General features: G+C 36.6%; 2 protein-coding genes across 3 annotated transcripts; both read right to left on the bottom strand.

Moving 5' to 3' along the window:
- Positions 1–6,149: 6,149 nt before the first annotated feature.
- LOC141431243 (protein arginine N-methyltransferase 9-like) lies at positions 6,150–8,801 on the bottom strand. The gene has a single exon (XM_074092339.1). The coding sequence runs from the start codon at positions 8,702–8,704 to the stop codon at positions 6,473–6,475; it is 2,232 nt and encodes a 743-aa protein (XP_073948440.1). The 5' UTR covers positions 8,705–8,801; the 3' UTR covers positions 6,150–6,472.
- A 6,309-nt stretch (positions 8,802–15,110) lies between these two features.
- LOC141431231 (RCC1 domain-containing protein 1) lies at positions 15,111–21,493 on the bottom strand. Of its 2 annotated transcripts, XM_074092327.1 has the most exons (3): positions 21,345–21,433; positions 20,818–21,241; positions 15,111–16,540 (listed from the first exon to the last, which is right to left on the bottom strand). In XM_074092327.1, exons 2-3 carry the CDS (start codon positions 21,111–21,113, stop codon positions 16,054–16,056), a joined length of 783 nt encoding a protein of 260 aa, XP_073948428.1. In that variant the 5' UTR covers positions 21,114–21,241; positions 21,345–21,433; the 3' UTR covers positions 15,111–16,053. The 2 variants fall into 2 exon arrangements, with proteins under 2 accessions (XP_073948428.1, XP_073948420.1); XM_074092319.1 differs by having other exon boundaries at positions 20,818–21,493.
- Between the last annotated feature and the right edge of the window lie 2,593 nt (positions 21,494–24,086).

The raw sequence follows: 24,086 nt of genomic DNA, 5'->3' as shown, positions 1-24,086 counted from the left end.
CCTTTAAAGCATTTAGGCACGAGACATCCTTTTCCTAAAATATCCGGTATCAGAGTAATAGTCACTCATTCTTTGTCTTGTTCGCTATCTGTCCCTATCTTCCTAAGTTCGATTCTGTAACTTGTCTTATTTGTTTTTTAGGAAATGGAAAATTTGTCTATTGCATGCTTTAAAACAACCACAGGCTTGGTAGTTTCAACAAGTCATGCTCCCTGGCCACCCCACTGTCTGTTTTGTGATTTTTTAAGACGAGCTGATGTACCGAATTACCTACCTAAAAAAAATCCATGGACAATTTATTTTTTCAGTAAAGAGGCCATAGTTATTTGTTATGCAAGGCTGGAAAGTAACTGTTTGGCACGAGAGCTTGTATTGAAAGCCGAACAAGCGAAGGATTCTAGAATTGAACCACGAGCGAAGCGAGATGCCGGCTGTACACACTCGCCGAGACACCCCGAGACTGACCGAGAACGAGTGTGTACATGATGCTCTCGCCTTGTCTCGCCCGCTCGGTTCTCGCCTCGGTTCGCCTCGGCCGCGTGTCGGTTTTTTGCGGCCGAGTCAAAGGGTCTCGTCCGCTCTCGCGAGGTAAACGAGACCAAGCATGTACACACTCGTTCATTTAGTTGCCCGCTTACTGTATTTGTGTAAAGACGTGTTCGCTATCGGTTAAAAATGTGGTCCAACGATCGTGAAATGGTTTAGTAATTTTTTTTATGATATATGTGTAAGTAATGATAATAACTAACAGCACAAAGACAAACGGCAGCAGCAGTTTCCAGGTCCATCGTGGCCGATATCCTCTGTTCAAATGACGTGCACGAGTGTGTACATGGTGTGCATTCGTCGAGAGCTTCTCGCCCAAGACTCTCGGCGAGAGGCGAGAGGCGAGTGTGTACAGCCGGCAAGAGGTTCAAAAGAAGAATCCTGAGCGTAGTCGAGGGTTTCAAAGGCACGAGATGCTAAACAACTTTACAGCCGAGCGAAACACAATTTTTCACCTCACGTCAGCGTGAAAAATGTGGATGGAAGAAAAAAAATTGAACACATGCCAACGGCTTCTTCTAAATCGCAGAATTCTCATCCCATGGTAATATAAAATACATCCACGTTCTTGTCTCCAAAAAAAGAGGGAATTTCGAAGTCCAAGTACCTATAAGTTCAGCTTTCTAGATCCAGGGCTTGGGTTGGACGTTGATAAGTGAGTTAGCCAGTAATTTTTACATTTAATTATGCAAGTAGCTAAACCTACTTAAAATTAAAAGTATAAAGTAAAAGTATTAAAAGGTACTAGAATTGGTAATACACCTTATTGGTGGTGACCTTTTTCCAAAGAGTAGTATAATATACAGCCTTTTTCCCTCCGGTAGGTGCGTTCTGAATTTGACCACATATCTATCTACCACAACTTTTTGGTGAAACGAAAAAACTTGTGTAATAAAACAAAATGTAAATAAATGTTATCTATTTTTTTGGTATTAATGAAATATAACAACAATACTTATCTAATAAAAAGAATGAAAACACTAACGCATTTATATTAATTAAATAATGACAAACCACGTTTCAGAACGTGTCATTGTGCTTTTTTTTCACGGGTGTGTGTTTCCGAATCCCTTTTCATCATTTGATATCCTATTTTTTCCTTGATTGTTCTGTATTTTTTTTTTTAATTATAGACGAATTGGGAATAATTTCAGTAAACTGAAATGAGCTATATTATTACTAAATAAATGTTTAGTAATAAGAATAAAATAAAAGATTTAAATATGAATTCAACAATGTATGAAGAACTTTCTTTGTGAACACGTCAATATTCAACGCTTACTTCCTCAACCTCGTACCTACTCGAAATGTATACAACAAATCAACACACTCTATCGTACTTACCATAAAGATGATTCTAAAGCAATATTGTGGCCAGATAAGAGGTTGTGGAATTAAGTGGTCGATATGTATTTTCAAGGCGGCACCCGTTCACGATAATGTTCGAATTTCAAACTCTTTCCAGCCAAGAGGATAAAAAGCGACTTTCCACGCAGATTTTGAAGGATAAAGACAGCTTTTTCGAGCTAGTGAGGTGAAAAATATTTTTCTACCAGTATGCAGTCGGTGCCTCAGCACGAGCCAGCAGGAGTTATTGAAGCCCGTACCTAGTAGTTATTACTGTTAAATAAGTTTGTGCCCGAAATCATACGAAAAAAATTGGTCAAGTGCGAGTCGGACTCGTACATGAAGGGTTCCGTAAACAGTTCAGTAAACGTTTTTCTTAAAATTCCTCTAATATAAGTTTTTTTGCTGACTGTACTTTATGCCCCTGGTTACCAAAGTACTCTTCAAGACGACAAACGAGTCCAAACTCGATGCGGTCGTGTCGTTTATCACAGAGTTCATATGGTCACCCGCTAGCTTTTATGATCAGATCAACTCCATGTTATAATAATATTGCATTGCCATCGGATTTATACATGCGTTTAAAATTTCAGCTCAATCGGTTGAAGATATCCACTTCAAATTTGAGTTGAAAGATTCCACCCGAGCAAACATAGTTACATTAGGTACACTGCAAATAAATATAATGCTTGTAATAAGTTTTTATTAAATAAATCATTTTTAATACCAGCTTTTTTTGCCGAATGTACTTTTTGTTGACTGTACCTGCACTGTCGTCTAAACTACATATTTGTACCAAATCTCAAGTCGGTACTATTAACCATTGAGGAGTTCCCTCCTGCAGTGACGATCCTGGCAGGACCACCAAGATGTCACTACTAGATTATTGTACTTTCACCAAATTTACATAAGTATGCAAAATTTCAAGTCGATCGGACCACTGGAAGTGGGTCAAATTTAGCTTCCAAGATTTTGAGCAAAACAAACAATAAATAAATAAATAAACAAATAGGGCAAGCTAAAAAAAATATCGCCGAAATGTAAGCACAAGCAAGTATTTCGAATAAAAAACAATTTATATTCTCCTTTTTGGTTCTGGCTGTTTGCTTCTGAAGCCATTGCCCGCAACTTGCCGCGCGCAGTTTAAAAAAATATCTGTCAATTCTGTTCATTTGCGGGAAATTCGACGGACTTCGTATGTTGTGTAATTAAATAATAAGAAGCTCAACTAGTGTAAATAAATTTTAAACTGTATTATAAACCTTGTAAATAGTGTTAAATACTTAGTATGATTTTTTTAGTGTAAAAAACAATAGGTAAACAGTGATGAATACGGTGTGGATTTGGCCAGCGCTTTATCAAAGTTGGCTTCATTGAGGTTTGTGGTTCTTAAATGGCTTTATTAATTTTGCACAAAAACGAATAAACCACACAATCAGACAGTCACTATATTATACTATAGAAGCTTTTACAAAATATCATTAAAATCGCAAACATAAAGGTTAATATTCAAACGACATAGCTCGGCGACTCGGTCGCCTTAGCAACGGCTAATAACGCCTAGCAACCAAAAAACGCTGAAAAATACACGTTTATTGTATGACGACCCCCTTTAATTTGTAACTTTATTTTATTTTTAGTATTTGTTGTTATAGCGGCCACAGTAATACATAATCTGTGAAAATTTCATGTGTCTAACTTTTACGGCTTCAGAGATAGAGCCCTGTGACAGAGGGACAGACAGACAGACAGCGGAGTTGGCACCCTTTGGGTACGGAACCCTAAAAAGAGTTGAAATTTTATAACGCAAAACTAATACTGAAACGAATATACCTAATGCATCCCATTTGCTTAAACCATCTTTGCGAAATAGGATAGGTACAGTCAACCAATTTGATTTTTGAGCCACTATGGAACCTTATCATAGTAAACAATTTTATTTGTCGAACAAATGTCATTTCATTACGACACGGTTCTGTGGTGGCCTAGGAATAAAATTGGCTGCCTACATGCAATCATAATCTTGTACCCAGGTAGATATCGTCACCTGTAATATTAATTAAGATGTAGGGGCCAAATGGCTAGTAGCCACGGCCGCTGGTTTTACGCGCAAGCTTTTAAAATCTGTATATATATAATATATTATATTTTAATACGAATTCATGCGTTTGATTTCAAGTATTAATATATCTTACAAATATAAAATGGAGACTAAACATAAAATGCGCAAGTGGTCTCCGAGTGGTTTCTGGATTTTTGCTATCAAGTTGCAAAAACTACAATCACCGTACGTGAATAAGAAGAATATATTTATCTTTAATTTAACTGACATTGGCCCAAGCCTTATGGCCGCCATTAAGAGGAATAAATAAAATAAAATTAGCTGACTACATGCAATCATAATCTTGTTGTACCAAGGTAGATATCGTCACCTGTAATATGAATTAACATAAAATGGAGACTTCAGGAGAGGCCAAAACGTAATTTACAAATAAGATACAGTAAGCAATTATTACAAAAATGATTATAATCATAATAATGTGTTAATTAAATAACGGAAAACCATAAAGTAGTTTGATCAAAATAGACACACAGTATATATAAGCTAAAGCTTTATCTTATATTATATATACTGTGTTATGGTGGAGCCGGAAGGTGGCCACACACAGCATCTCAGCAACAATAGTAGATTATTGTCGTGGTCTGGAAGGAGGCAATTGCTGGCTGAGTATGAGTATTAAACGGACGAGCTTGCGAGTCCGTTTAACTAATACGAAGCCAGCAATTGCTATTCCAGCCGAGACTAATATAAAGCTTTTCTCAAAAATGGTGAATAATTCTGAAATAGAATAAACTTTTTCTCAAAATATATTATAAAATTTAATTTTATTCCAATATTTTTCTTATGCTTTCCCGCCTTTTTTCATTAAAAATAAACTGCAGGTGTATTTTTCCACCGAAAACACCACAAGCTATTTCAGACCCAATCCTCAACCTCAACCCTCTAAAATCTAAACCGGTGGGTGGAAAAAATTGAAAAAAATCAGGATGGTAGTAAGTATATCAGACTTTCAAGGAAAACAATAACGGTTAAGTTTGCTTGAGAATTATTAGTAGTTTAAGAGTAAATAGCAGCCTATGGTATAAAATATACCTAAACTTGGAAGATTCCGTATAAAATACGAAATCCTTAGAAAAATATTAATATTTTTTTTTTTAGTAATGGCAACGAAACCCTATTTTGGGCGTGTCCGACACGCTCTTGGCCGGTTTTTTTAAATTCGACATGTGAGGGGGTGAAATAGGGGATGAAACTTTATATGGAAGGTCGTCATTATCGAAGTTAAATCGATGAATCTTTATTAAACTTGTCATTTCGGCACGTAAATAAATCGTCACTACCTTTTAAAAAACTCGTAGCTCAAAATAGATTATTTTTTTGAGTGAACTTTTTAGACATTAAGTACATCAAGGTTCAATGTTGTTGACATATTGATTTTAGTTAAGAAATTTTTTCATGGTGACGAAATAAATGTTATTTCGCGCGTTTTTTAAAATTCTTCCTGTGAGGGGGTGAAATAGGGGATGAAACTTTATGTGGAAGATCGTATTATCGAAGATAAATCGATGAATCTTTATTAAACTTGCTATTTCGGCACGTAATAAGAGATAAATAGATGTTAGTTCGCGCGTTTTTTAAAATTCTTCCTGTGAGGGGGTGAAATAGGGGATGCAACTTTATATGGAAGGTCGTATTATCGAAGATAAATCGATAAATCTTTATTAAACTTGCTATTTCGGCACGTAATAAGAGATAAATAGATGTTAGTTCGCGCGTTTTTTAAATTCTTCCTGTGAGGGGGTGAAATAGGGGATGAAAATGTATATGGAAGATCGTCATTGTCGAAGATAAATCGATGGTTCTATAGGAAACTTGGCATTTGGGCACTACAATAAGTTAAACTGACAAGTTTCTATGGGCGTGTCACAAAGTTATCATGGTACAGTCACCAGCACCAATATCTGACACAACAAGGCGGGCATAAGTATCTGATACGACTCTATTTCTAGAGCCGGTAGGACGTGTCAGATATTTTTGCACGCTCCGCTGTGGCAGATATTAATGCAGGTGACTGTACGTCCAGGAAATAGTGTCACCCATGAAAATCGTGTAAATAATGCAATGGTGCAAATAAAATTAAAAATTCTCTGGGATAGGTCTTGAAAATTAGAAAAAAAAACTATAACAATATAAAAACGATAATGATTGTTATTTTCAAGTCAAGTAAAGTTCAAGTCTAAGATTGCAACACTTGCAAGTTGCAACACATTTTCGGCTACTTGACACTCATCCCACCCACAGTGCTTTTTTTCTGTTAACTTTATATTTTCTGGGCATTTTCCAAAAGTTCATAAAACAATATTGTTTAAGTTACACAATTTTTTTTTATTTTTAATCTATATTCAATTGAAATCATCTTATTTTGTTTTGATAGTAGGTAAATAAATTTGAAGGGACAAAGAGAAGCACAGAAAATGTCTCTGTCTCCATGAACTTCCTAAGAACTACAGTAAATTTTTACATAGCATCAGTATCCACCATAAGTTTAAAAGATCCATCAAAATCCACACAGCGCAACACATTGGCAAATCCACCCTGAACCATAGGCAATGCAGGATGAGCTAAAAACGCCATCCCATCTATGAAACTATCACTTCTATTTGTTTGGATTCCTCCTAAATCTTCAAGCAGTTCTATACAGTACCAGCATAGAATTGCATTGGCATTTCCATCATGGATTACCGGTATATTGATTACATCTGACTCCATTTCACTGGTCAAAGTTCCTATCACAGTTGGGGATGATATTTCAAAATAGTCCAAATTTGTAAAGTCAATACAGTAATTTTGGGACACTTGGAACTTGTTTATATGCATAGCTATTTTATAGTTAGTGACATTTTCATCATACACTCTGTTATTTATGTCCAACCAGTGGCTGCTCACGAGCTGTCCGATCAAATGCACATTAGCAGGTAGGTACAGCCCTTCCTGATGTAGATGTCTTTGCTTCAAATGCTGAGCAATTTCTTGCTGACGTAAATCTATGTCACCACATAGTTCAAAAGTGTGGCAAAATATTGCATGGTATTTTGTTTTGCCTAATGAATTAGAAGTCCATTGATTTCCTATAAAAAAAGTAATTTTAGATAAGGGTACCTTATTGGCTTTAAATACTTTCTTGAAAAACTTCTTGTCACTTGAAGATTTAGCACAACAAACTAGTGATCTGGCACCATGCTTCATCATCAATAAGCCGAACAATGGAAAGGGGCATGTATCAACAATGTCAGCTTGGGATATTTCAACTATCTGACCTAAATAAACACAAGCTGTGCCAATACAATCTGTAATTTTTTTTGTGTACTCATAATCATTGAGAAATCTGATTGTTTCTGGGGAAATCCAGCTGATATGAATAGAATCATCAGGCACCAAAGTCATCTTGCCTCCATTAATTAGAAACTGTGCCTCAAGAGTTTCATTTTCATGGGCATTCCGAGGAATGAAATTAAAGAAAACTGCCTGCTGCCAAGCATTTGCACGACTATCTGATGTTGGGTTTGTAGTTATCATGATGTTTTCTGTCAAGTGCAAGTTAAACCATCCAACTACAATGTTAATTTCACCACCTTCTTTAACTGTCCACTTAATGTCCAATGGTTCATTTCCCTGCAATTTTCCTTTAATATCGTCATAACTATTGTAATTTATTTTCAAGAGGGACTGAGTGTCAGTCATGTATTTGATATCTTTAAACAAATGCACGTCTTCACAGTCATAGGTTTCACCAAATGTCAATGTGTGAACGGTTAAGCCAGGTATGTTGAGGAGCTCTTTAGCTGAATGCTGTAATTGGTACTTCATATTGAGCCGGTCACATTTGGCAGCTACAACAAAGAACTCTGCAGAGCAAGGTATGACTCGTCCAGAATGAGCTATCAAGTTATTCCATGCATGGGAAAGCGACTGCAAAACTTGTTCCCCTAACAAACCAGAATCAAACATTTCTGTAACAAGCAAAGATCTCCTTCCGCCAATTTCCTTACAATCCATATTTGTTGACATTTTATTCACAATTACAACATCTTGGACTAAATTCTCTTGCATAATGGTTTCTGCCAGTTTTGCCATTATATCAGAACCTTCACAGCCTGTGGTTGCTAATGGTGTGCATTCATTGGCATACATCGCTAACAAACCTGTCCCAGTGCCCATATCAAGCACACTGTCCTTTCCTGGAATCACAGTTTCTACAATTGCTGCATGATATGCCTCATTTCGAAATCGGTCATTCAACATTCTAAAATGCCATCTTTCCACAAGTAAATTTTTGACAGAATTTAAGTTTTTCTCTGCATCAACAAATCCAGAATCAACATTTAAAGCTTTTTGGAAATGACACCATGCTACTGAATAATAACCATATTTAAACAGATACTTTCCAATATCATTTAGGAGGTACATATTACCTGGGAAGGCATTAACAGCTTTGTCAAAATTTATAAATATTTGTTCAATTTTACCATAATTTGCTAAAAGCTCATTAAGTCTTATGAGCACGACTCGAAACTCAGATTCAATAATTGATTTCGTCTCCGGGCATTGGCCAAAAGCCATTAAATAAAAGTCGAAAGCTTTGTTATAAAGACCTTGTGACGATAGTTGCCTCGCGTAAGTAATGTATGCCTTACAAAGGTCTTCCATTTTTTTTACACCTTTTTCTGTTGTTATTGAAGAATAATTCATACAAATCACAGAACTTTTGTTATAAAATGTATTTTTGATTACTATTTTCTAGCAACTAAGTAGTTGAAATCCTCCCCAAAAATTGAGTTCATTATTGCATTATTAGTATGTCACATAGACTTTATTGACGAATATTTTTAAGAAAACAACTTCGTGAATGTAGGAACTACTTTAGAACTGTTTTTTTTTTTTTGTAACTGGACTTGGGCTTTAGTGTTGCCCTTAGCCATTTTCAAGTTAGGAAAATTGGACGCGGGAAAGGGGTAGTTTGGTAGACGGAATTTGGAATATAGAAGGTCAGGGTAGGTAGAACACAAAGGCAAAACAAATTACATAAATTTGTAAATACTGTACTTTAATATCATTTTTAGAAATAAAGGATGCAATTATATTATATATATTGGAAAAGGTGAGCAAGGAAATGACAGCATTGTACACTAGTTTTAGGTAAAATGGATGACTACCCCTACCCCACCAAACTCCAGCCAGACAGCTTAAAATATTTAAAGACCGTTCACATCTAATCTTTACATATGTGCAATGAGCTTTGGCCAAGAGTCTACTGTCAAAAACTACACCTAAATATTTAGCTTCGTTTTTAAGTGGAATAAATGCACCATCATAAACTAGATTCAAATCACACTTCCTTGTTCTGGTTGAGAATAAGACCGCTGTTGTTTTAGTGATTGATAGCTCCAGGCCATTTGTATCCAAGTAGCACTTCGGTTGCTTAAGATTGGTATTTAATACTGCACAAGCGTCACTGACACTGCTATCTGCACAGTACAGTACCAAATCATCAGCGTATTGTAAGGATAATACAGGGTTTACTAGAATAGACGGAAAATCATGAGTATAATACATTAAAGAGTAATGAGCTTAAAACGGAACCTTGTGGTAACCTTTCCAAACAGTTTTGTATAAAGTATTAGAATCTAAGACTCATTTTATAATCCTTTCGTGAAACATTGCTGAAATTATATTAATGAGGCGTGTCGGAACACCCAATTTTACCAATTTATTTATAAGTATCTCTATATTTACATTGTCATATGCCGAATTTATGTCCAGAAAACATTCTACTACCGAATTATTCTGAGAAAAAGCTAATAATATATCCGAATCATAGTAAACCAACGCAATCTGATGTGCTTTTATTTTTGCGGAATCTGAATTGGTAGTCCGGTAGTTTTTTTTTTGTTTCAAATAACCACTCTAGGCGGTTTTTAACCATATGTTCCAATATTTTAAGTAAAACGGTCGATAAAGCTATTGGCCGGAGTGAATTATGATCATTCCGGGGTTTATTTGGTTTAGGTATTAGGAGATAGGGAAGCGCAAAAATTTCTCCAGCTATCTACTTTCTTTTTCTTCAAAAGCTTTTTAGTTTCTTTCATTATGGTCACTAAATCGTTGTAGTTTTCCTCATTCATGTCAGCCCTATATCTTAACTCCATTTCTTTTTGCCTTTTTACAGCTGTACTGCAATGAGAATCCTAAAATAGTGGGCAGGGAATCCTAGAACCAGAAGATTTTTTAACTGGGAAAACTTCAGTTGCTTCAGTCAATAATTTGGCAAATGCATTGGAGGAATCTATAATTTGACTAGGATGTCTTAAATCTGGCAAGATACTGAATTTATCGTCCAATTGTTTTTTAAAATCATCCCATTTATTTTTATTTATTACATGCTTTAACATAGAAGTCCTTTTTAAGAACGGTTTATTTTTGAAAGGGAATGAAACTATCACTGGAAAATGGTCACTGCCATAGGTAGATGGAAGTACATCCCAAGACAATGTACTGGCGATTGAGGAACTACTTAATGATAAGTCAATAGCACTTGTATTTTCATGTGGAGCTGTTTGGCGTGTGGGTGCACCAGTGTTCAGTCAACAATGTCTAAAATTTCATCACCAATGTCACTTGAGTCGCTACATCCCCATGCTTGATGATGACAATTAAAATCTCCTAGGATGACAAGAGGAGAAGGAAGTGAAACTAAGATGGATTTTATTTCCCTAAGTATAACTAATGATGGATGAGGAATATACAATGAAACTATACAGATATTATTTACAATTGCAGCAATTATAGAGAAATTGCTGCTATGGGATGGTATTGGATGATATATGAAATGAAATGTTTTTTTTACAAGAATAGCTACACCGCCATCTCCGTCTGACCTATCTTCACGGAGGCATGCATAGCCAGGAATTTTGAAACATGAGTCTGCTTTGTCTTTCAAATTTTGGACATTGTTTACTTATTGCAAAATGGTGTCCAGTACATAAACAGCAAGAAACACAGTCCTCCTCAACATCAAATGTAGACCCAGAGTGACCCTGGCCACTTGTAGCAGCATGGTTTGGATCGGCATTGTGTTTTTGTGTGACCATATCGGCAACAATTGTAACATTGGATTGTTGGAAATATGTACAGATCTATGGGTAGAGCATTATAACAGATAAATATTCTTTTAGGCAAAACTTGACCATTAAATGTTAACACCACTGTTTGGGATGCTTTCCAAACTGCTGAACCATCTACTATTGTTTTTTAATTCAGTCTTCTTGCTTTAATTACTTTTCCTGTACATAAAGGTACAGAAATGTTCAACAGGATCTCCTCTAGGGACCACTCAGCCGGAACACCCTTAACTACTCCCATTCTCATTACACTGAAGGATGGGATAAAAGCTTTATATTTATTGTCAGTGAGGGTTTTATCATTCAATTTTTTTTTATTATTTATTATTATATGACTTTTTCTTTAAGAAATTTCCAAAGGAAATGGGATGAATAGAGGTACCGTCATTCGGTGCATCTTGCATTCTTTGTACATGCACTACAAATGGTGAGCCATCAGTATTTACATAAACTTTTCTGAATGTGTCTGTGGGCTGAGGTGGAGATGGAGAGTTCATATTTGTGGTAGAGTTGTTAATAGTTGTTGTAGGTATTGGTTGAATATCAACTTTGTTTGCAGAATCATTAGTGCAATTACAATCATTTTCAGTCAAAATATAATCCGGATTTTTATTTTTATTTCTGCGCTTTTTTTTATTGCAATGGCGGCATATTTTCCTTGACGGGCAAACTCGTTTTCTATTTTTATCCGATGTTACGGAAATATATTAAAAAACTTACCAAAAAAGAAGAAATGTACACAAATAAAGGTATTTACAATAAATAATTAAAAATATTACCGTATTTACACTACGCTGACCACTAATTAATATAAAAAATGAAGAGCTAGAATTAACGCGTGCTCAGTTCAAGATTTCCCGCCCTTTTCCCAACTCACTCACTCAGTTACTTTCTGTTCTATGAAGAATCTTCTTTTTTTTTTTTATGGCCCGCACGGTTTGTGCACTGTGGCCCGGGGTAAAAACGGGGAAACGGGTAAAAGTTTTAAAAATGGTCGGTAGGAACGGAATTTGAAATATTGAATAAAAAATCAGGTGTTAAAGGAATAAGATATTACAAGAGGAAAAATGTATATACATATAAGTTGTATTGTCTAAATTTTAATATCATAACATAGAATAAAATCTGCTAAAAGTTGATATACATGGAGGTCAGATGTTGAAAGCAAGCTGGATATGGATGAAAGGAAAGAAACTTGAAGAGAAATGAGACCTTTGACAAGAGCTGATGGGTCGCGCCCAGAACAAAGATGATGGGGTTTAAATCCGCTTCCTCATATCCACATTCGCACGTGGGGCTGTCAATAATATTGAGTTTAGCAAGGTGAGCTGGGGTGCAAAAATGACCCAGTCGCATACGAGTCAGTATTGTTGTAACCTTTTTACCGAATCTTAGTTTCCAAAACCAGGGCTTTATGGGTATAGCGAAGGTTGGATGGCACGATAATGACGACCCTTAGAACCGTCTTGGGCCCAATTAATGTAGCGAATGGGCAGTTATTAGTTGTCAGGGAACAAATCGGAATTCGTCTGTAGGAAATGTCATTCTAAACAGTTCTTAAAAAAAAGAAATTTTTAAAACGAAAAAGTAAAACCGACTCCAAAAAAATAAAAAAAATGGAACCGACTACAAAACTTGAAAATATTTTTCTAGGTAGGACCTACTAGCTCGAAGTCGGTGCCTCAGCACGAGCCAGCAGGAGTGGAACAATAGTCATCTACCTCACCTACATACTATGATGATTGGTTATTTGGAGTCTTTTTGTATTTTTTATTTCAACTCCAAATTTGTTACTTTTACGGGTATCCCGTGAAACCATATCGAAAATACAAACTGAGACATGGATGCACAGAAAAACCAGAAAAAGAGACCAGCGCTGGGAATCGAACCCAGGTCCTCAGCAATCCGTGCTGCGTGCTATAACCCCTACACCACCGCTGGACAGGAATTTAGACACGAATTTTTCCTATGCATACATATCTCAGGTTGCTTATTTCTACTACGCTACTTATGCAGCAGCACTAGCGACATCTATGTTTCGCTCTCATCGAGAGACGTCAACATTCTTTCGGAACCAACCGCTCACCCAGACAAGAGATGTCGCTACTAAGCAATCAAATCATGATTGGTTATTTGGAGTCTTTTTGTATTTTTTATTTCAACTCCAAAATTGTTTCTTTTACGGGTATACCGTGAAACCATATCGAAAATACAAACTGAGACATGGATGCACAGAAAAACCAGAAAAAGAGACCAGCGCTGGGAATCGAACCCAGGTCCTCAGCAATCCGTGCTGCGTGCTATAACCCCTACACCACCGCTGGACAGGAATTTAGACACGAATTTTTCCTATGCATACATATCTCAGGTTGCTTATTTCTACTACGCTACTTATACTTATGCTGTTACAGGTGTTATAAAAATAGTGTTTGTTTGAGCACATTTCATTGTGGTTGCGTTTCTCGCAGATACTGTCCCGTTCGTAGCATTTATAAAATGATCATTAAAAATTTGCGCTATAAGGATATAGCGGAGGGCGAAGGAGGGCGGAGGGAGGGCGTCGTCAAAAATTTGACCTTTGTTATTAATTGTATCTATTTCCCTATGTACTGACTTTGTTCTAATGTTACGATTAATGATAGTCCATGTTGCTTTACATTTGTTCTTAGCAGTGTTATTACTTTTTTATTACTTAGTCTTTGTGCTTTATTAATACATTTTTGTAAATTTTTTGAATATTTAGTGTATCCACTCTTAAACAGATGTTTTTCTTGGAGTTTACATTGTTTATATAAGATGTAGAGATAGCGCTTTTGTTTACAGCTTCTTTTTAGACCCTTGGTTATCCAAGGACATTTTTTATTCTTGTTGTGCTAGATATGTCACACTTATTTTTTAATATTGCAAACAGCCTCATCTTGGAGTCATTAAAAAGGTTTAACAATAAACGTATACTTAATTACAAATGTTATTAAACCTTTAAATATGAATTTTATTAAGATTTCTATTACATAAACATAAATAGATTTGTTAAAAATTCATTCAAATTAACAAATATTTATTCCAGCTGTATTTTATAAAAAAGGGAGAAGCGGCTTTCGTGCATTAAAAATGAAAATCGGGAAGCGGCATTTTGGAAATATTTCGTTGAGGTTGCATACTTATATCAAAAGGTCGGGAAGAATTTTTCATGGAAATTCATATCGTTGTTTATGGCAAAAACTACTATTGGCAAAATATGGACAGATATATTTTTACGATCAACTTTAATTTAGATAACATTTTTTTGGCTGTCATGTTCAAGTGAAATGATTAAAGTAAAGTTCAAATTTTGCAATTCAATAATTAGACCGAACGTACATTTAAGGCATAAAAAAAGTTTCTTTGTCTCACTGGCAAAATGCGATTTTGCTCACTGATTTCTCATAGCAAAAACTGCCTGTTTGAGGTGCTGAGGTGAAAAAGTTTTTGAGTAACCTTACTATCTTTTCAAAAGAGCTGTCATACTATGTGCCAGACGTTGATGAGATTAAAAAATGAAAGAATTTCACGTATGGAGTGCCCACCTATAAATATTCATTTATAGGAGAACACTTTGCCATCCAGTCAAATAAAAAAAAAATAATTACAAAACTTAAAGATGTTCCTGAAATTTTGTAGTTCCAGGTGCATTGTTTCAAACGCCAGCTGAAATGTATACTGAGTTATGTAAAGTGGAGGACAACCGTAAAGAAAAGAATGAAAATTCCATTTTGTCTTTATTTTTAACAATATTACCTGACTTCGTTTATAAATCGGAGATGATTAAAAATCAGCTGTATACTAAGGCGAAGTTTGTGACGTCCTACCAGTACCAAAAAGATAAAAAATTTGTACAATTACTGTTTGGCGAGTAGGCCCCACCTATAAATTTTATTTATAGAGAGACCCACTTGCTGCGCTTGCCGCTACTCAAATAAAAAAAACATATAAATTTAACTACAAAACTAAATAAAGATGTTGGTGCCTGAAATTTTGTAGTTCCAGGTGCAATTGTTTCAAACGCCAGCTGAAATGTATACTGAGTTATGTAATAGTGGAGGACAACCGTAAAGAAAATGAATCCCCAAACATTCCATTTTTATTTGTCTTTATTTTTAACAATATTACCTGACTTCGTTTATAAATCGGAGATGATTAAAAATCAGACTAATATTATAAAGGCGAAAGTTTGTGACCGGGTCCTACCAGTACCAATAAAGATAAGTAAAAATTTGTACGGAACGCTCTTTGCGCGAGTAGGACTCGCACTTAGCTGGATTTTTTTGTTGTTGATAGTACTTGTTTTTCAGGTCTTTTTGCCGTCCCCTACGCTGCGCTGGCGTACGTCGCGGTACTTTCAATATTTAATTTAACATTGAAAATAGTCAAATTCTTCTTCTTCTGGACAGTATTTTTAAAAGCCAACTTTATACCAAAAATATGAAAATATGAGGGTTTGTTTGCATTTCATTACTGCTAAAAGTTTATTGTTTCAAGTATTATGTCATATTTTGCTACGGAACCCTGAACTATGCAACTGGTATGGTGAATGAATTGGGTATCATTAAGTTACATGCACCAAACTTGACTCAAAAGTCCAAACTAATCCACCAGAAAAAAAAATCGCTCGGGAGCCTGTACTTTGAAACCTGTTGCCGAGTTAAAACTGGCTACCGGGCGATTTGGGCTTAATAGGTGTATGTGTATAACATTCGTACAAAATGGCATGGCTTTACTCAATATTTCATACTGTTTCCCAATAGGAAACGGACTATCAGAGTGAAACTCCCAGGAAAAACAAACTTTAAGATGGACATACCAGTAAATATGATTGCAGCAAACTTAAGAGTTGAACAGTTAGTACCTATTTTTGGCTTAGTAAATATTTGTCGTGTTTTTCTATAACTTTTCAATTACTACTGTTGCCCAAGGACCACATTTTATGAATGAATCACTTGAGCATAAGTATGACTTTTTGAAAATATCCACTCTCATTGTTTGTAATGTAAATCCTGTTTGTCCATACTTGTTACAGCCAGCAGTCCAAACTGTATTATCTTCTAGTAATATGGCAGAATGACGATTACCACAAGCAATTTGTTTTACATTCAAATCAACAGTGTCACCATTATCATCATAAATATCAACCAATGTAGGTAAATCACAACTATCTACATTAGTCTTATCTGATTCCCCACTACTTATTTCTTTGATTCCGAGCTGACCTGTATCATTCCATCCCCAAGCATACACATCACCAAATTCACTAAGTGCTAAGGAATGCCACCCTCCAGCACTTATTTGTGTTATTGTAACACCAGCCAGAGCCTCAATTAGTGTTGGACTTTCAATGTTGGTCAGGTTGCCATGTCCAAGTTGCAACTTCCTGAAAGATAAAGTTGTTTTTAATTCTTATTGTAGTTGACTGGGTACTTTATATATTTTTTTATCCATCACATTTAATATTTAATTTATAACTTCACTATATTGCCTCTTACGTAGTTCTATTGTCTTCTTCAAGTACTAGGCCCATGATATTGATAACATTCATTTGTATACTGAGCGAAAAGAAATCTGGCGCTCAAAAGTATGCAGAATCGGTAATTTTGTATGAAGGGTGGGCCAAATTTTGTGCCGCTGAGTTTATTTTAGTACAGTATAGTTTGGTTTAGTATAATATGTGGCGTTATCTGGGAAAAGATACCTTGTTGTCGGTATTGAGGAGTAGATTATACGGGCTTTCAGGTTTCAAGAACAATTTTGTAATTGGACAACGGTTTTCCTATAGTTTACCTTGCTAAAGTGCATAAAGTAAAAAAAAGGTTGATGGATTTTTTTTTCATTTTTTTCTATTTATAGTATATTTCCATTGGCAATACAAACTGAGACATGGATGCACAGAAAAACCAGAAAAAGAGACCAGCGCTGGGAATCGAACCCAGGTCCTCAGCAATCCGTGCTGCGTGCTATAACCCCTACACCACCGCTGGACAGGAATTTAGACACGAATTTTTCCTATGCATACATATCTCAGGTTGCTTATTTCTACTACGCTACTTATGCAGCAGCACTAGGTCCAATCGCTGCGTGTATACCCTCTACATCACCGCTGGACAGGACATTCACATTTTTCCTATGCAATATCTCAGGTTGCTTATTTCAAGCTATTCAGCTACTAGCAATCTATGTTTTCGCTCTCGAGGACGTCTTTCTATCGGATCCGCTCACCCAAACAAGAGATCGAAAATGATTGGTTATTTGAAGTCATTGTATTTTACAAAACTCCACATGTTACCAGAAAAACCATATCGAAAAACAAGACCAGGATGCACAGAAAAACCAGAAAGCAGACCAGCTGGTGAACCCAGGTCCTCACATCCACCGCTGGACAGGAATTTAGACCGAAATTTTTCCTATGCATACATATCTCAGGTTGCTTATTTCTACTACGCTACTTATGCAGCAGCACTAGCGACATCTATGTTTTCGCTCTCATCGAGAGACGTCACATTCTATCGGAACCAACCGCTCACCCAGACAAGAGATGTCGCTACTAAGCAATCAAATTATGATTGGTTATTTGGAGTCTTTTTGTATTTTTTATTTCAACTCCAAATTTGTTACTTTTACGGGTATCCCGTGAAACCATATCGAAAATACAAACTGAGACATGGATGCACAGAAAAACCAGAAAAAGAGACCAGCGCTGGGAATCGAACCCAGGCCAGGCCAGGGAAATAACCAATCATCAAAACAGTCAAAATCAACAAACTTTTATATTTAGTACGCTAAAACATAGCCAAATGAGACCAAATTAACTCAACTAGTTTTTTCAGTCTCAAAATTCAAGGTAAAGTTTAGTAAAAAAGTTGGTACAATCACTATATATTTTCTAAAAGGTACCTTATCGTCGGTGGTAAAATATTTAGTGATTATGAAGTGATATCATTTGAAAACGACTAATAACTTACGATTAATTTTAATAGTCCTAATTTAAGAACACTGTAGTATTAAAACTCTTACCAAAAACCTATAATTTTGTCTCAACATACTAAATGATTAACGTATTTGAAAAGGTACCTTATTGTCGGACGTAAAATGTTTAGTGACATAGTTAAGAATAAGATCTAAAAAAATGCTTTTGATTTGTATTTGTAACTCTTAATCGTTATTATTATTACTATAAATCAACCTCTAAAGACCAGCAGGTGGTGGGACCTTGTGCAAGGTCCGCCCGGATTGCTACCACCATCTTGCTCGCTAATCCTGCCGTGAATAGCAGTGCTTGCATTGTTGTGTTTCGGCGTGGAGAGTAAGACAGCCGGTGAAATTACTGGCATTTGAGGTATCCCATATTAGGCCTCTAGGTTGGCAACGCATCTGCAATCCCCCTTGTGTTGCAGGTGTTTATGGGCGGTGGTAATCTCTTACCATCAGGTGACCCACTTGCTCGTTTACCATCCCGTCGAATAAAAAAAAAAGAAATTGGTGTAAATCGTCAATAAGGGCCTTATCACACTAGCGATTTGCGGGAGAGTTGACAGCGAGGCAAGCGTGCAGTGAATTCACTGCGAGCGTATAACGATTTCGCCGCAAGCGCGCAACGATGTCGCTGCTGCGAGCGCGTAGCGAGTTCGCTGCTTTAGCGCCAAAAACGCCATATTGTTGACTTTCGTGTAATAATAATAGGGCGTCTTCGGCGCTAACGCAGCGAACTCGCAGCGACATCGTTGCGCACTCGCGGCGATATTGTTGCGTGCTCACGGTGAAATCGTTACGCGCTCGAAGCGAACTCGCTGCGTGCTCGCCTCGCTTTCAACTCGCCCGCAAATCGCTAGTGTAATAAGGGCCTAACTGGCTACCGCCCAAGGGTGGCCAGTTATTGATGATTTACCTTACTCTAATTAAACGCATTTTATGATGATTCTTGACGTTTTTTACGCGCCGACAAGCACCGCAATGGGCCCACGTGGGAACTAATGCCCAAGCTCTCTCATTCTGAGAGGAGGCCTGTGCCCAGCAGTGGGACGTATAGGCTAGGATGATGATGATGATGATGACGCGCCGACAAAGTACCGACGTCCGACACGTCTTCCAAACCGATACCGAGCGCACAGAAAGCATTCCAGAGCGGCACCGACAATAAGGTACCTTTCTTACTAAACTTTAAGGGATGTTTTAACTCATAAAAAATCGATTTAAAAACTTGTGTCTCTGTCAAATTAAAATTTAGACCCTGCTTATTAATATAGAGTAAAAAAAGAAAAAATGATTTTTTTCGACATTTTACTTCAAGCGCGATTATCTCGGAAACTAGAACCGACAACAAGGTACCTTTTACCAGATAACGCCACATATACTGGCGCATATTGAGTCGATTCTAGGATATGCAGTTGGTAATTTGTACCGCAGCATCGCACCACCAGCACTAAGCCCTGCCTACCCTGCAGTGCAGCCTACTCAATGCATGCCAAAGGATATAAATATAGACATTATATAAAAATTAAAAAGTTAAAAAAAATCCTAATAGATAAATGTTACTACTCGATCTCGGAATTTATGGAGGATGGTTTGTAATAAGTAAGCGACCTCTCACGTCACGCGCGCGCACGACGCATTATTTGCTACAAGTGGGAAAAATGTTTCTTTCTGATCTCAAGTGATATTTGATGTTCCTTTATTAAGTTAAGTTATTGTAGTATTCATTAATTAATATAGGTACAGAAATTAGATATTGTAAAAGAAAAGATTTTAAAATAGTAAATAGATAATAACAATTATAACAACAAATGCTATTATACCCTACCAGGGTTCATGTTAACTGTAAGAGCTTATGTTACATGTATGCAATATATAAATAAATATATATTAGCTGTTGCCCGCGACTCTGTTCGCGTAAAAGTATGAAAAATAGTTTACATCCTAATATATACAATATATACACAAAAATTTCATAAAAATCGGTCAAGCCATTTCAGAGGAGTTTGGTCACAAACATTGTGACCCTAGAATTTTATAAATATAATATATCCGAATGGTTAGGTATTGTATTGTGTATAATAAATAAATAATTATCATCACTGAAAAAATAGATTTGATTCAAACATCAAGATTTTGGCAAACATTTTTTTTTTGGGGCTGTGCACTCCAGTTGATCATGTCAGCTTCATAAGTGCTCGCTCATTTTCCCTACGCAAGGGGCATATTAAAAAATTGGTAAATGCAAATGGCTTTGTCAGATGTTGGCTCTGAGAGCCAACAATTGACCTGGCCATTGTGCATGGGGCCCAAACCCCCAAGTACCCTTCTCCTCAAGCCTGTTCCGAGCACATTCCAACAACAAATGGGACAAGTCATCTACCTTCCAGCAAATCTCACACAGAGGTGATGGTTTAACTCTCATCATGTGTAAGAATTTGTTTGTTGGTATGTGTCCGGAACCTATCCTGAAAGCAGATACTAACACTTCTTGTAAGGTTGGCAGAGTCAAACCAAGGTGTCCACATGGGACTAGCTTGGATGGTTCTGTACCAGACCCGTACACCCCTGGATACACACTGCTCACCAAAATGGTATTCCCACTTCTGTAAACTTCTACATACATACTGGCATACATACATAATTAACAAAAATAGTAAAATTGTTTCATTTTTAGAGTCTTACCGCCCATTTCCCCAAGAATACACCTGACCTGTATCAGTCAGGAGCAAGGAGTGTTCATAGCCACATTGAATATCACAAATGTTGCCTGTGCACATGCTGGTATCAACTAGACTTGGTAGCGCTCCACTGTAAATGCTTCCTCTAGCAGTTAAATACATGCTGTTGTGGTTTGTAACACACACTTTTAGAGCAGTATCAACCCTTTTCAATCGCTTTGTTGCACCAGCAACCAAGGTTTCCGTGAATAAATTAAATCTCTTCACATCTTTATGGTCTTCCAAACTCATGACCCACATGGTATGTGAATTGGTGTCACAAATAAATAAGTTGTGCTCGTTGCCGGTGAGTAAAAGCTGTGTATCTATTAACTTTTCATGTGGTAAAGGCACTTGTATAAACCGATTTGGACTTCCTTGCCATGACCCTGATAAATAAAACTTATTTGCACTTTGGAACAAGTTGTACGACCAGCTAATATACTCCAGTTTGGCTTGATTTATATCAAAATGGACTTCAGAGTTTCTTACGTTTTGTAAAGTTTGGAACTCAATTAAAATCGGATTTTCTTCTAGCCATTGACCATGTAAATTAGCACCACTTACAGAATACATAATTTATGATTGTAAACAGTGTTTTGTTTCGTTACTTTTTTGCATGGTATCGCGGTATCCGTAGAGTAGAGCGAGAGGGGAAACAATAATGTACAACTTGGAATGTATGAGTAATAATGTACGACTTGATAATCCGAAGCATTATTGCTTCCGATTATCATGCCGTCCGTAGGTACAATATCATAGTTGCGCATTATCAGGGCGTAAAAAATATTGCGCGGGCTGTAATGTACGTAGTGATAATATAATGTACGACGTGATAATCTAAATCCAATCGATTCGGATGAATAGACATTAATTTTCGCAGCGGATCGAGCGAGCGCAGCGAGCAAGATCGATATAGTCGGAGCAGATCCGACCCGACCGGGTTAGCCTCGCCTCGCTCGCCGCTCTCGCCCTTCGTTAGGTATTTTTTTTATTTCAAACACGGAAATCGTAAGGTATGATAAGCGGAAAACATATTGCTTCGGATTATCACGTCGTACTTGTTTATATGAAGTCCGTGGTAGTTTATTATTGCGCGTACCTACATTATTTGTTCCCTGCTAGTTCGGTACGGCGGGGCAATAATTCGTGCACAGCACGGATTATAAGGCCGTGCATTATTTGAGCGTAAGCGTGCATTAACAAGTTGTACATTTGGCGAGAGCTGGAGCCAAATTTCGATGGTTTGCCGCTTTGCCCCACAGTGGCAGTCTTGTAATATACTTATCAGTGTGACCATCTCAAAAATGGTGAATCTGCCACACACGGATCCAAAAATCTGCCACACTCGACGTTAAAAAAAGCCCAAAAATAGGCCAACATGAAAATAAAAAAACGAATATTCATAATTTTTTTTAATCAACATTATAACTACGTTAAACGTAAAAAAAAAACACCTAATCAACATTGGCTTCAAAATTTTCGCCTTCATTTTCTTTGTACATGGATTTTAACGACATATTTTTTAACATTTCCTTGCTTGGTTTAAAGGAGACGCAGTCTCCGTGTTCCTTTATTCCCTCTTTTGTAGTAATTATTGCCAAGACATGTTTATTCAAAAACCTGTTCCTTATTTTTGTTTTATTCAGATTGACTTGAGAAAATATCCTTTCGCACGACGCATTTGACATCGGCAAACATAAGAGAGCTTTTGCAAAGTTTGCAATCTTTGGATATTTTGTTGCCCCATTTGCGTCCCTGATTTTTCGAACCGCTCCCCAAAACTTGTCCACGCTCAAAATTGTACCGGCGCTACTTCCACTTCCGCCTGCTTTTTATTATTTGTAATGTAATTTAAAATTAGCATGATTTTCATTAAAACCTTTGAAATCTGCCAAAATCTGCCACATTTGTAAATCGTCTGCATAATTTGCCACAGCTTAAATTTCGGATCCAAATCCGCCAAAATGGCAAAATCTGCCACAAATGGTCACACTGATACTTATGTATTTTTTTTTATGGTCCGCACGGTTTGTGCAGCTGTGGCCCGTGATAAAAACGGGGAAACGGGTAAAAGTTTTAAAAAATGATCGGTAGGAATGGAATTTGGAATATTGAATAAAAAAATAGGTTGTAAAGGAATAAGATATTACAAGAGGAAAAATGTAAATACATATAAGTTCTATTGTCTAAATTTTAATATCATTACATAGGATAAAATCTGCTAAAAGTTGACTTCGAAAAAAACGGAAACTTGTAGCTGCAATTTTTAAACAGTTGAAAGAAAAGATCTTAATAAATAGACAGATAGTGAATGAGGTTTTGAAAAAAGCTGAAAGAGTAAAAATGTTATTGAAACCCGTAATTCAGCAGTTCTCAAACCTTTATCGCAATAGAACCCTTATTGGAAAATTTAAAAAAAAACCGGAACCCCAAAATAGTCAAAACTGGTGTAAGTACATAATTATGTGTGTGTGGTTAATTATTGTGAGAATTTCTAACGTGGAGCATCGAATTTGTTGTATAAAATATTAATGGAATCTTTATCGAACTTATTCAATCTCTGTTATAACAGCATAAACAAAGTTAGTTGCTAACTATTTGAAAACCACAGACGACAGGGCAGTGCCAGCCAGTACTCACACTCCTCTTCACAGCACGTCGTGGTCATCAGCATAATCCCAAGCTGTTCCGCAGTTTCAACAGGCGCGGACCAGCCAAAGATTTTGTCAGTAGATCAGCTTCCATATCTTCAGTCCGAAGATAATTGACCTTCTAATACTCCTTCTTGAATACAGTTCCGAATGAAATGCATTTTAGGTCAATATGCTTTCTTTGAAGTCATCATAGTGTTTTGACTCAGTTTCAGGGCGGCTTGATTGTCATTGAATACGACAATTCGTTCGTAGCTGGCTCCTAAATGTTTATATAGATTTCTTAGATGGATAGCCTCTTTAGCAGTCTCAGTTAAGGCGACATATTCGGCCTCAGCTGTAGATAGAGCGACACTTCTTTGCTTCTTAGACATCCAACTTACAGCTGTCCCAGCAAATTTAAAACAATAGCCCGAAAAAGATTTTCTGTCAAGTTTACATGCCCCCCAATCTGCATCTGCCAACTCATACAGTTCTTGACCAGTTTTTCTAAAAATTAGGCCGACACTTCGTTCCTTTCAAGTAATGCAGTACTCTCTTTGCGCACTTAAAATGCTCTTCTCCATAGCAATAATTAAAT

Source organism: Choristoneura fumiferana, chromosome Z (genome assembly GCF_025370935.1).
Source record: "Choristoneura fumiferana chromosome Z, NRCan_CFum_1, whole genome shotgun sequence".
In the NCBI taxonomy this organism is placed as follows: domain Eukaryota; kingdom Metazoa; phylum Arthropoda; class Insecta; order Lepidoptera; family Tortricidae; genus Choristoneura; species Choristoneura fumiferana.
Note: the sequence above shows the minus strand (reverse complement) of the source record. Positions and strands in the feature narration are given on the sequence as shown.

Bases quoted from the DNA above. Each gene is read 5' to 3' on its own strand.
- LOC141431243 (XM_074092339.1), bottom strand. From the start codon at position 8,704: ATGAATTATTCTTCAATAACAACAGAAAAAGGTGTAAAAAAAATGGAA.
- LOC141431231 (XM_074092319.1), bottom strand. From the start codon at position 21,428: ATGTATTCTGTAAGTGGTGCTAATTTACATGGTCAATGGCTAGAAGAA. The intron at 16,541-20,817 runs GTAAGACTCTAA...TTTATCTTTCAG, and splicing joins TATTCTTGGGGAAATGGGCG to GAAGTTGCAACTTGGACATG.